Source organism: Pantherophis guttatus, chromosome 7 (genome assembly GCF_059756535.1).
Source record: "Pantherophis guttatus breed Tessera chromosome 7, ASM5975653v1, whole genome shotgun sequence".
Taxonomy (NCBI): domain Eukaryota; kingdom Metazoa; phylum Chordata; class Lepidosauria; order Squamata; family Colubridae; genus Pantherophis; species Pantherophis guttatus.
The window spans coordinates 83,715,353-83,733,127 of NC_142069.1; the positions used below are offsets into that span (position 1 = coordinate 83,715,353).

The 17,775-nt window shown below is 43.8% G+C and overlaps 1 protein-coding gene across 1 annotated transcript in view; it reads left to right on the top strand.

Moving 5' to 3' along the window:
- The window catches only part of VWF (von Willebrand factor), a 195,543-nt gene that overhangs the window by 168,681 nt on the left and 9,087 nt on the right, over positions 1 to 17,775 (top strand). The window contains exons 44-50 of the mRNA XM_060684131.2: positions 1,955 to 2,065; positions 4,991 to 5,174; positions 6,654 to 6,694; positions 9,056 to 9,172; positions 12,721 to 12,819; positions 15,308 to 15,436; positions 16,264 to 16,303. Coding sequence (XP_060540114.2) covers positions 1,955 to 2,065; positions 4,991 to 5,174; positions 6,654 to 6,694; positions 9,056 to 9,172; positions 12,721 to 12,819; positions 15,308 to 15,436; positions 16,264 to 16,303 — 721 coding nt within the window. The remainder of the gene's footprint in view (positions 1 to 1,954; positions 2,066 to 4,990; positions 5,175 to 6,653; positions 6,695 to 9,055; positions 9,173 to 12,720; positions 12,820 to 15,307; positions 15,437 to 16,263; positions 16,304 to 17,775) is intronic.

Here is a 17,775-nt window from a genome sequence, read left to right on the forward strand (position 1 = left end):
TAATTGTTCTAACTGTCAGGAAATTTCTCCTTAGTTCTAGGTTGCTTCTCTCCTTGATTAGTTTCCACCCATCGCTTCCTGTCCTACCCTCGGGTGCTTTGGAGAACAGCTTGACTCCCTCTTCTTTGTGGCAGCCCCTGAGATATTGGAACACTGCTCTCATGTCTCCCCTAGGCCTTCTTTTCATTAAACTAGACATACCCAGTTCCTGCAACCATTCTTCGTGTGCTTTAGCCTTCAATCTGTCAATCATCTTCGGATTCTGATTCTGAGGAAAGTTTTAGGAATTTAGGCTACTCATCCCTGGATTAAATATATTAGCCAGGCTGATTTTTCTGGGGATCGATTTGCCACAAGAGTTCTGATATCTGCCACAATCAAGTCAAAACAATTTACATTAGGGATGAAATCCAGCAGGTTCTAACAGGTTCTGGAGAACCAGTAGCGGAAATTTTGACTAGTTCGGAGAACCGGTAGCAGAAATTTTGAGTAGTTCGGAGAACCGGCAAATGCCATCTCTGGCTGGCCCCAGAGTCGGGTAGGAATGGAGATTTTGCAGTATCGTTCCCCTGGAGTGGGGTGGGAATGGACATTTTGCAGTATCATTCCTCTGCCACACCCACAAGCCACACCACGCCCACCAAGCCACGCCCACAGAACTGGTAGTAAAGAAAATTGGATTTCACCATTGATTTACATCTCTCTCTCTCTCTCTCTCTCTCTCTCTCTCTCATTTGCAAAATGGGCAACATAAATAAAGTTCATTATTTTTTTTTTTTTAAAAAAAAGCCCTTCATAGTTTTCATGTAAGGCTATAAAGTAGATGAACTTCCTTGTGCTTCTAATTAAGACCTGCAAAACAATTTTTTTTCCCCCATCGTTTATAATATTTATATTCCCCTAAATGCCTCTGTTCTCTGGGTGGCTTACAGGAATAATTTAAAACCGTTAAACAGAACTGTGAAGTCTGAAATAGAATAAAACCACCAGAGTTAAAGGGAACGACGTTAGTGCGGCAAACGTTTTAATAAGCATTAACAGATTTTAAGATTGCCTGGGAAAATATTTTGTGCTCCAAAGTTTGGAGGTGTCACGCTCGCCCCCGGGAAAGTTCGCCCTCCCAACTGTGCAACGAGAAAAAAAAATGAAGTAGTTAGGATTTTCAAGGGTATGAATTACATCCCGGCAGTCCTTGATTTACAATTGCTTGTTTAGTGACCATTTGAAATTACACTGCCACTAAAAAAAAGTAAGTTATGACTGTTTTTTTTACACACTTGAAATTATGGTAGCATCCCCGTGGTCATAAAATCAAAATTCAGACCCTTGGCAACTGATTCATGTTTACGACAGCTGCAGTGTCCCGAGGTCATGGGATCCCCTTTTACGACCTTCTGAGAAGCAAAGTCAATGGGGAAACCAGATTCATTTAACAACTATGTTGCTAATTTAACAACAGCAGTGATTCACTTAACAAAAATAGCAAGCAAAGTCGTAAAATGGGGCAACACTCAGCCAAAAGGATTTTTCGAAATTACCATCAGATCATTAGTATTTCATATACAGTATTATATTAACACACTCTGATGCTAAGGAGTTAGACATTCTACTCCCCCTCCCCACCTGAAAAGAACTCTGTTCCAACTGCCAGTTGCCTTATATTCGCATGCTCTGATGCTACCCCTTCGCTAAACCGGGTGTGGGCGTGGCCAGCACGTGACTCATCTCTATTTCCCCTCCCTCTCTGTTCCAACTGCCAGTTGCCTTATATTAACACACTCTGATGCTACGGAGTTACACGTTCTACATTAAGTTTCAGGCTTTAAGTGTCAATTTTTCACGCCCGATCACATAGTTTCCTAGCAAAGCATGGGCGTCCAGCTAGTATATTATAGGAGAAAAGTTATACATACATGATTTTTATTGTTGTTGTTGTTTCTTTCATGTTTTGCAGGGATACAAATACGTCAACAGAGAAGGGGCGTGCTGTGGAAAATGTCTCAGAACCATGTGTGAAGATACACGTCTTTGGTCTCGAGGAGACGAAGACGTCATTTGGCATAACGTAAGGCATTGTGGTGAGGGAGAATGGGCATTTCTGCTTTCCTTGGGCAGACAGTCTTCCCTTCTGGTGAAGACTGGTTGGAAAGAAGCGCTTAACCTTATAAATTGTAAGAGCTGCACAGAGCTTCAAGGACCACTTTGTTTCGACAACATTTCAGCTGAAGCATCCCTTGAAGTGGCTCTTCGATGTGGCATAACCTCCACGGTTAAACATTGGCGGAATTGAGCTCTGGATTTCCAGAGTAACTTGGTTCATATGTTCAGCTGAAATATTATGACTTCATTTCTACATTCAGTCATGAAGCACTTTGTCATAACCTTTCTGATCCTGTCCGATGGACTGGAAGAAGAGACCACCCATATCAGAGGATCATAGAATCATAAGGCTGGAAGGGACATTGGAGATCTTCTAGTCCAACCCTCTGCCCAAGACAGGAGTGTTATACTATCATGGACCAATGGTTGTCCAGTCTTCTCTTGAAAACCTCCAGTGATGGAGCACCTCCAACTCCAGGAGACAAGATGTTCCACCGATTGATTATTCTCACTGTCAGGAAATTCCTCCTTAGTTCCATCTCCCTTTGACGACTTTCTGCTCATAACTTCTTCTCCTACCCATAGTTGTTATGGGTATAAATTGACTCCTTCTTCCCTGTGACATCCCTTCGAGTATTGAAATACAGGGTTTTTCTCTCTTTGTTAAGCTTTTTGTTGATAGTTGTGAAGTCATGTCTGACCCATCGCGACCCCATGGACAATGTTCCTCCAGGCCTTCCTGTCCTCTACCATCCTCTGGAGTCCATTTAAGCTCACTGCTTCAGTGACTCCATCCAGTCACCTCATTCTCTGCCGTCCCCTTCTTCTTTTGCCCTCAATCATTCCCAGCATTAGGCTCTTCTCCAGTGAGTCCTTCCTTCTCATGAGGTGGCCAAAGTATTTGAGTTTCATCTTCAGGACCTGGCCTTCTAAAGAACAGTCAGGTTTGAACTTCTCTAGGACTGACCGGTTTGATCACCTTGCAGTCCAAGGGACTCACAGGAGTCTTCTCCAGCACCGTAGTTCAAAGGTCTCAATTCTTTGGCACTCAGCTTTCTTATGGTCCAACTTTCACAGCCATACATTGCAACTGGGAAAACCTTAGCCTTGACTATATGCACTTTTGTTGGCAGGGTGATGTTGTTAAACTAAACATACCTAATTCCCTCAGCCATTCATCATACGGTTTGGCCTCCAGACCTCTTATCATATCCATGTTGCTCTTCTCTGCACTCTTTCTGGGGCCTCGGCATCTTTTTTGTATCATAATGATCTGAATTGGAGATAGTATTCCAATTATGACCTCACTAATGCAGTATAGAGTATATCACTTCCCTTGATCTTGATGCTATCCCTCTGTTGGTACAGAGAACTGGGACTGCGTTGGCTGTTTTTGCAACTGCGTCACAGAGTTGCACATTGTCTCCCTAAAGTAAGTTCAAGACTGCTTGGATTTATCTCCTGTGAAATGAAACAGGAGAGAGGTCATCCACAGTCAAGGCATTTTCTTACAATTTTAATAACTGTCTCCCTCCATCTTTGTGTTCTCTTCTTTCCTGTTGTCGATCCAAGGATCTCAGAAGCCATCAAGAGCTCCAAGGGACTGTATGGTTCTACAGGGCAGATTCTAGTGGAGAATTTCCCCTCCCTTTTTATGACCCTGTAATCCCTTAATTTGGGGGTAGAGTGGGGGCGACTGGATGGAGCTGAGCATTTACTGGCCGGATGCCCTTCCTGACACCACTCGGAGTTAGCAGCAAATAATTTTTCTTTGCACTCTAGAAGAGAAACATCTGCTGCTACCTAGGTTTGAACTCTCAACCTTCTGAGTGGGAGGCAAGCGCCTTCACCGCTAAGCCACCACACCACTCTTAGCAGAGAATATCCACTTGGATACTATTCTTTTGCACTCAAGTAGAACAGAAAAAAAATACTGCAATTACTTTCTAATTTTTCCCCCAACCTTTCAAATGGAAGAGATTTACAAATAGGATAAGGGAAACTGTTTAGTTTTATTCACTCTGCTCTTCCTTGGGGGCAAGGAAAGTCATGTTCTGCTTCATGGAGGAACATCATACACATCTCTTCCCTGAACAAGTTACAAAGAAAGAATGGTCTTTGTGCTGCCTACTCTTCTGTTGTCTTACATTCAGAGGTAATATTCAGCTGGTTCAGACCAGTTAGCTTAAACTGGTAGCAGATATCGCTGTGCCCCCCCCCCCTGCCCCAGCTCTATGCCATCCTATTTATTTATTTATTTATTTATTTTATATCCAATTTATATATCGCCCTTCTCCCTGAGGACTCAGGGTGGTGTACAGCCAAATAAAAACATAAATTACAAATATTAAAATAGTATTAAAAGGATCTCACCCAGCGGCTTCACATAAATGTTGAACAGAAGGGGCGGGAGAACCGACCCCTGAGGCACTCCACATATGAGAGGCCTCGAGGTCGACTTCTGCCCCCCTGCCAACACAAACTGCGACCGGTCGGAGAGAAAGAAGGAGAACCACCGTAGCACGGTGCCCCCCATCCCCAACTCTTCCAACCGGTGCAGCATGATACCATGGTCGATGGTATCAAAAGCCGCTGAGAGGTCTAACAAGGCCAGAACAGAGGAGCAACCTCTGTCCCAAGCCCTCCAGAGATCATCTACCAACACGACCAATGCCATTTCCGTGCTGTGCCCAGGCCTGAAATTTAGGCATGTTTCTGAGGCTGAGCGCATGCACGGAGGCACACATGTGAGCAAAGCACATGCGCCAAAGGCCTGGCACATGTGCGGAAAGCAGGCACATGCACAAACCGGGTGCGGGCACGAAGCGAGTATGCGCGAGGTGAACCAGTAGTAACATAATCTGAAACCCACTGCTGCTTACATTCCTAGGTTGGCTCTGAATGGACGTCTCCGACTGATCCCTGCGTCATCAACAAATGTGTCCGTGTGAATGAGGAGGTCTTTATCCAGACTAGGAATGTCTCGTGCCAACCGAGGGAGCCAATCAGTTGCCCATTTGCCACAGAGATGCGCTGTGACCAGAGATCTCGATGCTGCCCTTCCTGTCGCTGTGGTAAGGACTGGTCCATTCAGAAGAAGACATGGCTTCTTACACCATCTTGAGAAGTTTGCAATCCAATTTAAATGTGGAACATTAGACAGGACCCCTAGAGAAGAAGACATTCCGGTGTTTGTGAGATAGGTTGGGAGAAGTCAGAATTTATTTTCGCTGCCGTAGGATATTGCAGTGGCAGGCGGTCCTTAAGGAAATCTGGCTTCTCCCATTCACTTTGCTTGCTGAAAGCCAGATGGGAGGGTTGCAAGTAGCTAAGGGACTAGAGGTGACATGGTGGCAGTCTTCCAATATTTGAGGGGCTGCCACAAAGAAGAGGGGACAATGTATTTTCCAAAGCCCCAGAAGGCAAGGCAAGAAACCATGGATGAAAACTAATCAAGGAGAGATCCAATCCAGAACTAAGGAGAAAATTTCCTGACAGTTAGAACAATTAATCAGGTGAACAACTTTCCTCCAGAAGTTGTGAATGCTCCCACACTGGAAGTTTTTAAGAAAAGATTAGATAACCATTTGTCTGAAATACTGTACTGTTTCCTACTTGAGCAGGGGGTTGGACTAGAAGTTTAGTTTAGTTTAGTTTATTGGATTTATATACCGCCCTACTCCCGAAGGACTCAGGGCGGTGAACAGCCACAAGATAAAAACACATAAATACAAAATTTAAAAACAGAATAAAACCGAATTAAACAATTTGGCCGAAGACAGATTTAAAACACCCAAATAAATTAAAAACGAATTAAAATTTGTGTTTTAAAAAGGAAAAAAGGGAAAAACTAGGCCAGGCCAGCCTGATGGAATAAAAAGATCTTGAGAGCACGGCGGAATGTGCGTAGATCCGGGATCCTCCGTATCTCCGGGGGGAGCTCATTCCAGATAGTAGGTGCCTCCACAGAGAAGGCTCTCCCCCTGGGGGCCGCCAGTCGACATTGTTTGGCTGACAGCACCCGGAGGAGCCCCTCTCTATGAGAGCATACCTGGCCGGTTGGAGGCTACTGGTGGCAGAATGCGGTCCTGTAGATAACCAGGTCCTAAGCCATGGAGCACTCTAGAGGTGGTAACCAAGACCTTGAAGCACACACGGAAGACCACCGGGAGCCAGTGCAGCTCACGCAGGAGAGGTGTTACATGGGAACGCCATGTCGCTCCCATAACCACCCACGCGGCCGCACTCTGCGCCAGTTGGAGCCTCCAGGTGCTCCTCAAGGGGAGCCCCATGTAGAGAGCGTTGCAGTAGTCCAGGTGGGAAGTGACGAGGGCATGAGTGACCGTGTGTAAAAAGTCCCGATCCAGAAAGGGACGCAACTGGCGAATCAGGCGAACCTGATGAAAAATCCTCCTGGTCAGATCTTCAGGTCCCTTCCAATTATTATTATTATTATTATTATTATTATTATTATAATATTAAAAAATGGAGTTGAGATTTTCACTGTCCTGTGGAAGATTCAGATGCTAATAAATGCTACTTCTCTCTTGCAGAACCTGTGAATGGCTGTATCTTGAATGGCACTATTCTTGCGGTAAGATTCCAGCTGATCACCTGTTTCGATTATATTATATTTATTTATTTATCAGACTTGTATGTTTCCCATCTTGCCAAGTGTGACTCTAGGCGGCTTACAATCACGGAATGAAATGTAGTATAAAACATAAAACAATAAATAAAGATCTTAAATTTAAAATTCAATTCGGATAAAACTAAGCAGGGTAGAGAGGGAGGGAGAACAGTGTGTGAAGGAGTCCCAAAGGTGTTTTTTCAAAAGGCAACTGGACTTTCAAGGACAAAAGCCAAGAAAGTCCAGCTGCCTTCTGGAAAAAAACACCTTTAGGACATCCTCTTCCAAGGTAAAATGCTCCTCTCTTGTGTTTTGGATGCGATACTAAACGAACAACAGATAGATGCAACATTTTCTTCTGCTATCCCCAGAATAAAGTAAGTGGCTGAAATCATTTGAAGGTCATTCTCTCCGGCCCATTGCTTAAAGAAGGATTTGGCCCGTTCAAAACCTATTGCGATCAGTGCCTTAGGTGAAATTCACAATTCTTTTGGGTGCATGAAAGTGATTTCTGCCAAGAAGATTGGTGTTTAACCTGGGGAAATCAGAGCAGGAAAACTACTTGAGTAAAAAATTAATCTGAGCCAATAGCTAAGACATGACATCTACAATCTAGTGCAGGGATATCAAACTCAAGGCCCAAAGGCCGGAGGCAGCCCGTGGCCTGCTTAAATCTGGCCCGTGGGACTGGCCCAGAAATATCAAAGGACCGGCCCGTGGTGCCTCTGCCGGACAAAACAAGCCACCATGCTTCTGTGTGCAGCTCCCACGCGGCCCGTTTTTGGCCTCCTCGGCCTCCAGCAGCACTCTGTCAGTGAAAACTGGGCTGTGTGGAGGCCTGGCCTCCACACGGCCCATTTTTGGCCAACAGAGTGCCATGACCATGCCCCCCTGCCCCCCTCCCTGGCCACCACCCCCCCGCAGACACACACACAGACCGGCCCTCCAAGGTCAAACACAACCCTGATGCGACCCTCAATGAAATCGAGTTTGATACTCCTGATCTAGTGGTTCTTCTGATGCTACTGAATATGATTTCCAGCAGCCAGATGTTAGGATATGTAATTCAGCAATGCTGTCAGGACAACTTTCCTCTAGAAGTTATGGGTGCTCCATCACTGGAAGTTTTTAAGAGGAGAATGGACAGTCACTTCTCTGGAATGGTATGGAGTTTCTTGCCTGAGCAGGGAGTTGGACTAGAAGACCTCCTAGGTCCCTTCCTGTGAGGGATCTCACGATGGTTCGTTGAGGGCGCTTCCAAGAAAAGGCAGCACGCAAGGATGCAATCAAGTTAAATCTTTATTTAGAAATAAAGTAGGTAAAATGAGTTCCCTGGCATGGAGGCATCCATGCCTGGATTGAGCCCATGGATCAGTCCCGTAGGAAGTTAGAACAAGAGCCAAAGAGCAGCCCCTGTGCAGGGGTTCTTATAGGGGCCCCTGGCCCCTCCCTTACCAATGTGTGTGAGGGGGCCGGAGCAGGGGTGGATTCTAAATTTTTTTACTACCGGTTCTGTGGGCGTGGCTTATTTTGTGGGTGTGGTTTGGAGGTCATGTGATTAGGTGGGCGTAGCTAGCTGATCAGAGTCATTTCTGGAAGGTCCTCGCACTTACGACCAATCCTCGCACTTACGACCCGACTCATTTGTTTGCTTTTAACACTGATCAGCTGTAGGACGGCCCTTTGAAGCCCCGCGGCAAGAGTTTAAACAGTTTTTTTCCCTCTAGTCATCAGCTGGGACTCAGGAGGCAGCAATAGATTGGGGTTGGGACCAAATAAAAGGTTAAAAATAACGTGGGAGGGGGGAGAACCGGTTCGGTGACATCATATTGTCATTGCTACCGGCTCGGCCGAACCGGACTGAACTGGGAGGAACCCACCACTGGGCCAGAGGGCCATTAACTCTCCCCAATGGGGCTGCAGGGGCCAGAGCCCCTTGACCCACCAGTGGGATCAAAAGTCCCTCTTTGCTCCCATCTGGTGCCCTTTTAAGAAATTGCCATTGCTGGCACAAAACACCTAACACTTCCAACTCTATTATTCTGTTATTTTGGCTGTAGTCTCCTCCTCCTCCTTCTGTGGACCACAATCTAGGATTTCAGCCGGAACTTGGTGAACCCAGGAATTGAACCTAGAAGCTTCTGCTCTAGGACAGATCAATAGCTGGCTGAGCAATGCGCTCTCGTTATTCTCCTCTTCCCGTAGAATTGTCCGCATTTAACTTTGCAAGAAATGGTGCGGTGGGGGATAAACGGTCCAATCTCGGTGTTTCTCATGATAGGAACAACCATCTAAGGTAGCAAAACGTGTTCTCCTTTTTTTCAGCCGGGGAAACGCATGATGCTGGATGAGTGCACCACTTGCCAATGTAACACACAGCAGGGACTGTACCTGACATACAAATTGATGTGTGGGAAAATTACTTGTGAACCGTGCCCCAAGGTAAGAGGGAACGTCATGCTCCAAGGAGCTTTCTTGAATTTGAAGGTTCTGATTTCTTCCAAATTCCAAAACCACTGCATCTTTTTTTTCATTTTAAAATAAAATGAGCATGAATGTCCCTTTGTAATGTCCTTGATTAGGTCATGCTGATGAAAAGAAATCAAAGCTTTTAATTTGATAGTGCCATTAATTAAGTTAGTTTTGTCACAGACCTTTATTTTTCCTGGTTTCTGAAAAAACGTAGGATATTGCAGCTGGAAGCTGCAAATTAAAACTATTTTAGGTTTTTAAAAAAGAACAAGAAGAAAAACGATAAAAGCTCTCTGTGTTTGGGCTGTTTACTTTTCAGATCTCATGGAACTTTGCCACGTAATCCTGCATTTATTCCATTCCTGGGTTAAGCTGAGAGAACAGATCTCAGTGAGATTTAAAACTGGATCTCCCCAATGCTCTTAGCACTACATCACACTGTCTTTTCCATGTTGGGTAGCCACTTTTTGATTTTTGACTTGATCCTCTTTGTTGTTAAGGGGCATGGTAGCCTAGTGGTTAAGACCCTGGGCTTGTCAACTGAAAAATTGGCAATTCTCTTACATACCCTGTTTCCCCAAAAATAAGACATCCTCTGATAATAAGCCTAATCGGGCTTTTGAGCGCATGTGCTAAAATAAGCCCCCCCTGAAAATAAGCCCTCCCTGAAAATATTAAAGCACATGTGCAGCTGGTCCCCGTCATTTCCTCTGGTTAGGGTTAGGGAAACAGAGCTGAAAATCAGGTAAGATGGCAAGAGGAGCCCCATCTTGCTCCACGCACCCCAAAATAATAAGACCTCCCCGAAAATAAGGCCAAGCGCTAATTTTGGGGTTCAAAAAAATATAAGACAGGGTCTTATTTTCCAGGAAACATGGTATTTTTATTTATTAGTTTATAATATAAAAGACAAAAAGTACTAAAAAATAGGGAGGAAAATAAGGGAGGAAAAGGGGAAGGGGAGAAAAAGGAAAAGAGAAAAGAGAAAAAAGCAACAGAAGCCATTGACTTCCAACTCCCTTTGGTGCAGCAGAATAAGATAATAGCATCAAACCTCGACTTTTAACTTTTACATAATAATATAAACTAGCCATTTCTCTAACAACAAACCTATTAATTGGCAAAACCCAAAATCAAACTTTCATTTTTTTCCCCCCACCTCAAGCAGAAGCGGTTTCCAAGTAGAAACAAAAGTAATTATATTTTTTTTTTCTTTGACCAAAGCAGTCAAGCAGTCTGCTAAACTGAAAGGTTGGTGGTTTGAGACCCAAGCACCACAGGGTGGGATGAGCTCCCGTTCCTTGCCTCAGCTTCTACCAACCTAGCCATTCAAAACTTGCAAATGCGAGTAGATAAATAGGTACCACTTTAGTGGGAAGGTAACATTATTCTATGCGCCTTGCTGTACAGTCATTCTGGCCACATTGACTATGGAAATATCTTTGGACAATGGTGGCTCCCCCAGCTAGGAAACGGAGATGAACACTACCAGTGGTGGGATTCAAATAATTTAACAACTGGTTCTCTGCCCTAATGACCAGCTGGGTGGGCGTGGCCATGGTGGGTGTGGTCAGAGGTGTGACAGGTAGCACTCGGCCTCCTGAACCCCCCTGGGAGCAAAAACGGGCTGTGGGGGTGGGCACCGCTCTCCTGCACTCCGTTTTGGGCCTAGTAGGCCTCCCTGAAGCCTCCTGGGAGCAAAAACAGGCTGTAGGGGGCCATGCCGCACCCTTTCATGCCCCATTTTGGGCCTAGTAGGCCTTCCTGAAGCCTCCTGGGAGTGCAAGAATGGGCCGTGGGGGCCCTCACCCACCCGTGTGCCCCATTTTGGGCCTCCTGCACTTACCTGGGAGCCAAAATGGGACACGTGAGGACTCCTGGAAGGGACAGGGAGGGGAGGGGTGGTGCCAGCCAGCAATTTAACTACCGGTTCGCCAGAACCGGCCCAAACCGGCCCAAACTGGCTGAAACCCATCACTGACACTACCCCGTAGAGTTAGACATGAGTGGACGAGGAAATCTTTACCTTTATTTTTCTGTTTTGTTATTGTAACATCTCAGAAGCAGTTATTAAGGGATGCAGTTGGGTGCGAGTAAAATTCCTACGAATCAAACACTCCTCACTTCCTAAGTCCAAATCTCTGGATGAAAAGGGAAGAAGGACAAGGGGATAAAACCTTGCTCCTCTCCAATAGCTTATTACATGTTTATAGAGGACAGCGGAAAAAAAATAGAGCTAATTTTTCATGCCATCATTGCAAAAGTGTTTCGGCAGAGAGGATCTTATACTGATTATTATCTGCAACAACTAGTTGTCAAGAAAGAGGATGTGGGATGTCTTCAGTTGGGATCAGATGTCCTCATGGGAGATGTGCCATTGACGTGAAACTCTGCCACTCTCCTTAAGGACCTGTGGGCTGAGTGGCAGATTGCATGAGGGGAAACCTGGCTCGGAGAAAGAGACAGTAATTATATTTAATGCCTCAGCTTTACTTTTCAAAGCAAACTTAACTCCTCCGTATTTCCCTAACATGAATACGAGAATATTGTTGTCTGTTGATAGTCACATATATGTATATATGAATGTTCATTCGGAAAGATCTGCAATGCAGTACCGAACAAGAAGAAAGCTGATATCATTATCCGTCGATAGTCTGTTTTTTCTCTCAAATTTTGCAATGTGTAATATTCAAGGAAAAGGGATGCGGTGGCTCAGTGGCTGAGCTTGTTAATCGAAAGGTCGGCAGTTCAGCGGTTCGAATCCCTAGTGCTGCATAATGGGATGAGCTCCTGTTACTTGTCCCAGCTTCTGCCAACCTAGCAGTTCGAAAGCACATTAAAAAAAATGCAAGTAGAAAAATAGGGACCACCTTTGGTGGGAAGGTAACAGCTCTCTGTGCGCCTTTGGCATTTAGTCATGCTGGCCACATGACCACGGAGATGCCTTTGGACAGCGCTGGCTCTTCGGCTTTGAAACGGAGATGAGCACCGCCCCCTAGAGTTGGGAACGACTACCACATATGTGTGAGGGGAACCTTTACCTTTAATATTAAAGGAAAATGCAAGCAAGATGCCTATAACGATGAAACTGCGGTAAACAAAACCTAGGAATTTTATATATATATGTCTTTTTTCCTTTTTCGTAGGCTTTTATGTGCATATTCTTTCTAGCCAGGTTTTACCTACGTAAACTAAGTTGTTCTACAGCCCTGGTTCTGTGAAATCTCATTCACAAGTTTCTGGGCCTTTTTTCTGCTGACAAACTGCAACTCTGTGTTGCTCTCTGGGAGAGCATATATATATGAATATTCATATATATATGAATATTCATTTGGAATGATCTGCAAAACAATACAGAACAAGAAGAAAGCTGAAGGAGAATGAGATCCCCTATTTGAGCAGGGGGTTGGACTAGAAGACCTCCAAGGTCCCTTCCAACTCTGTATATTCTGAGGTTAAATGCAAAGTGTTTATCAATGCTTAAAAATTCACTTTGGGCGTTATCCTTGGGTTTGCAGAATTACCGGATGGAGAAAACCTCTGGTTCCTGCTGTGGGAAATGTTTGCCAACTCGGTGTGACATACAACTAAGGGATGGAACCATTTTATATCTGAAGGTCAGTAGTTTTAACATTTATTTTCTAATTTATATATATTCACCCTGCGGTTTATCTCCCTCCTCAACAATCCTGCAAAGACACTTCTCACCATCTTCTCAACAGTCTTCAAAATATTTGCCATTGATAAAAAAACAAGGCTCCTCAAGGGGATTTTTCCTCAAGGTAAAAGGAAAATAAACTACAGGTAGTCCTTGACTTACAACCTTTCATTTAGTGACTGTTCGAAGTTACAATGGCACTGAAAGAAGTAATTTATGATCGTTTTTCACACGACCATTGTAGCACCACCTGGTCACATGATTAAAATTTGGACACTTGGCAACCTAAATTGACACTTAAAGCCTGAAACTTAATGTAGAATGTGTAACTCCGTAGCATCAGCGCGTGTTAATATAAGGCAACTGGCAGTTGGGACAGAGTTCCTTTCAGGTGGGGAGGGGGAGTAGAACATCTAACTCCTTAGCATCAGAACGTGTGAATATAATACTGTATATGAAATACTAATGATCTGATGGTCACTTTGGAAAATCCTTTCTTAGCAAGCACCTAGAAGCCAAGAGGAACATACGTGCCAAATTTCAAGTTTGTAGGCTTTACCGTTCTGGAGATTTCATGATGAGTGAGTGGTATTTGGCTTTTATATAGATTTTATAATATATAGAGATTTATATAGATTTTATATAGATTATATAAACTATTAAAGCCATTTCTATAACAACAGATCTATCGAATCAGTAAAACCCAAAATTGAATTTTTCCCCCCACCTCAAGCACAAAGTCCAGAAGCGTTTCCAAGTAGAAACAAAAATACTTGGTTTTTTTTTCTTTGACCATACCAGTCAATTTAGTCATCTCTGTTAACTCCATCTGCTTTTGCAACCTTTCATTCATTGTGGGGACTGAAGTCTCCTTCCATTTTCGTGCATAAAATAGTCAACATATTAGCGAATCTTTGCTGGTTCCTAAACTTCACACAGAACAGCGTTTCCACAGCCTCTTCCCCCGAGGCCTTGCCTCAGACGGAAAAAAGTAAATTTCCTCTTGAGATCCTCCAGGGAGAGGGTGCACCTAGTATTTTTTTTTCCTAGACAAATATGTAGAAGAAATTGGAAAAAAAAACAGAGTTGTTTTTCTACTTTTGTGCAAAGGAGAATGCAACCTAGAAAGAGAAGGAGTAATAGTCCTTCATATTCATGTCAACTGTCTGAGGCCCTTGGATCAAGGTGTTGAGGAGATAAATGATGGACCAGATCATAAAAAGAAGGCACACTTTTGCGATAATAGAAAAACATAGTTTTGGGTTTTTTTCTTCTATTTTATGAGAGCGATATGTGACCTCATGAGTGTCTTTTGTGATGGCCACAGCTGGAATCTTGTGAAATGACTAAAACGTACGAGAGATGCTGACATTTTCTCACTATACTTTATGGTGCAATAATTCACTCATCTGGAGATTTCAGCTACTCTTTTAATTTTTATTTTACCGTGAGGGAAAAGAGGCGTCTGAAATGGACGGAAAAAAAAATCTCCACTCTAAGCCATCAGGCATGATGGCCCAGATGGTTGACCTAGAGGTGAAGGCCGTGGGAAGGAAACATTTTCAAGAGAGTCTGATTTAATTAGCTGGCTCTTAAGTCTGCCTGGGAACTTTTATAGATTTCAAGATTATGCTTTTACTCCCAACTGGCATTAAAGATGCTTTCCTGAAACCCACTTTGTTCTTGCTCTTTGTACGTGCCATCTCTATGGGGCTGGACAGTATCGCCCGAACAAAATGCAAAGGTACAGTCGTATGTGTGAATGCTACAGCACTGGAAGTTTTTAAGAAGATGTTGGATAACCATTTGTCTGAAGTGGTGTAGGTGTAGCTCTTCGGCCGAAAAAATGCTTTTAAAAGTTTTTTAAAAAAAAGCTTCTGATGATTGCGCGGCTCAGCTGGGATCGTCAGAGGCTTTTCAAAGCATTTTTTCTACAACCTCTTGTAGAAACAATGCTTTTAAAAGTAAAAAAAAAAAAGTTAGCCACGCCCACCCAGTCACATTAGCCCCCCACCAAGCCACGCCCACAGAACCGGTAGTAACAAATTTTACATTTCACCACTGGACCACGTGCACCCCCCGTGACCCATTTTTGGCCTCCACAGCCTCCTGCAGCACTTTGCAGGCCGAAAATGGGCCACGAGGGGCCTTGTGCGGCCCCCCCACAGCCCATTTTCGGCCGGAAGAGTGCTTCAGGAGGCTGTGGAGGCCAAAAATGAGTCCCAGGGGGGCCTCACGTGGTCCCCTCAAGTCCCATTTTGGCTGGGAAAGTGGTGCAGGAGACATCTGTCTCGTCTCCCCCCCTCCCTGCCCCTCCCGCCGACTCGTGGAGAACTGCAATGCTGATCTGGCCCTTAAAGAAATCCAGTTTGACACCCCCTGCTCTGGCTTATTACCATCTCACTGTAACAAAAAAAAATAAACTAAAAATTGGATTTTTTTTACAGCCGAACGAAACAATCCAAGATGGGTGCGACAATCATTTTTGCAAGGTGAACCAGAAAGGAGATTTTATTTGGGAGAGGAAGATCACCGGTTGCCCTCCGTTTGATTCTAAGAAATGCTTAGCTGAAGGAGTGAGTATGGAATCTACCTCTTCTTGGATACTTTTTAAAATGGTATTTGTTGTAGCGGTGTGTACAATTTGTGCTTTACAGAGCATCATAAATGAAAGAGTCCCAAAGATGCTTTTTCAGGAGGCAACTGGACTTCCTTATTTTTTTCTTTTGAAGAGGTTTCACTTCTCATCCAAGAAGCTTCTTCAGCTCTGACTGGATGATGTGGAATGGAAGGATTTATATTCCTTGCAGACAGCTGGTCATTTGCATCCTTTTAGAGGGTCGTTGAAGTACTTGGAGGTTTATCTGTGTCCTTAAAGTCACCTGAGTAGTGCAAATGGTTCCTGGAGTCTGCAATTTTTTTTCCCTCTGGAAATCCATTCCTATTCCCACACCATTCAAAGTGGGGATTTCAAAGAATCTCTACAGGCGTTTACAATTTGAACATCCTTGTAGCAGATGATTTTGTGTACTACGTTTAGGTCAGACCGAAGACAGCGAAGTTCTAAGTTGTCTGAGCCTAAAATTTCAAGCCTGGTGGCATAAAGTATTTTGTTTTGAGCAGAGGAATGGAGGACTCTTCTCGTGAAATATCTTTGGACTCGCTCAATTGTATTAATGTCTGATATGCAGTGCGGGTTCCAGACAGATGAGCTGTATTCGAGAATTGGTCTAGCAAAGGTTTTGTATGCCCTGGTTAGCAATACAATATTACCGGAGAAGAAGCTACGCAAGATTAGGTTAACAACTCTTAATGCCTTTTTCAGCAATGGTGTTACAGTGAGTTTTGGCACTTAGATTTTATATTTGTCTTAAATGACGTGTGGCTTCTTCTTCTTCTCTAGGGTAAAGTGACGAAACTTGGCAATACCTGCTGCGAAACATGTAAGTACCAAAAACTGCTTACCTAATCTCCTATTTCTGAACAGGTATGGGGCTGCAATATGAAAAGAGACTAGCGGTGGGTTTCAAATTTTTTTACTACTGGTTCTGTAGGTGTGGCTTAGTGGGCGTGGCATGGCTTGCTGGGCGTGGCTTGGTGGGCGTGGCAGGGGAAGGATACTGTAAAAACTCCATTCCCTCCCCACTCCAGGGAAAGGTTACTACAAAATCCCCATTTCCTCCCAATCAGCTGGGACTCAGGAGGGAGATAATTGATGGGGGCGGGGTAAGCCAGAGGTGGTATTTACCAGTTCTCCAAACTACTCAAAATTTCCACTGCCAGTTCTCCAGAACTGGTCAGAACCTGCTGAATACCACCTGTGTTGTAAAGGGACGTGTGAAAATCATGTTACTGGATCATGTCTGTGCATCCCTAGCCACGAGGATGCCAGAAAGACAAAATGTTTGTCGTAATGGCATAATGCAATCTTTGGCCTTTTGAATTTAAGACCGTCACCTACAAACACGTAAGGAATAGAGTTTACGTCATGACGCATCATGTGCCACTTATTTCTTCTTTAGATGTCAATAGAATAGAATAGAATAGAATAGAATAGAATAGAATAGAATAGAATAGAATAGAATAGAATAGAATAGAATAGAATAGAATAGAATAGAATTCTTTATTGGCCAAGTGTGATTGGACACACAAGGAATTTGTCTTTGGTGCATACGCTCTCAGTGTACATAAAAAGACAAGATACATTCGTCAAGAATCATAAGGTACAACACTTAATGATAGTCATAGGGTACAAATAAGCAATCGAATCATATTAGCAACCAGTCAATATAAATCGTAAGGATACAAGCAACAAAGTTACAGTCATACAGTCATTAGTGGAAGGAGATGGGTGATGGCAACGATGAGAAGATTAATAGTAGCGCAGACTTATACCAGTAACCCAGGGAGTTGGTGGTTATACATTTGTCAGATGCGTTGTTATTGGAGGCTGGGCAACCACGCTGTCAACATCATGACATCCATCTTGATGTCTACCAACCAAGAAGAGGGGTTTTTTTGGGTTCCAGCAATGAATTGAGCTCTGGGTACAGAGGTCTTAATCATTCCCTTCTAGTTCTCGTAGGGTGTCCTTATACCTAGCAGTTATTTATTTATTTATTATTTTTATGTATTCCGTTTGTCAAACATGTACGAGATAACAGGAATAAGTATAAACATGATATGAACACAGGAAATGGGTATGAATAAATGGGGGTAGTAGGACAGGGATGGAAAGCATGCTGGTACGCTTATGCCCGGCCCTTACAGACCTCTTAGGAATGGGGTGAGGTCAACAGTAGACAGTCTAAGGTTAAAGTTAGGGAGGGTTGAGGATGTAACAACAGGTAGAGCATTCCAGGCATCGACCACTCTGTTGCTGAATTCATATTTTCTGCAATCGAGTTTGGAGCGG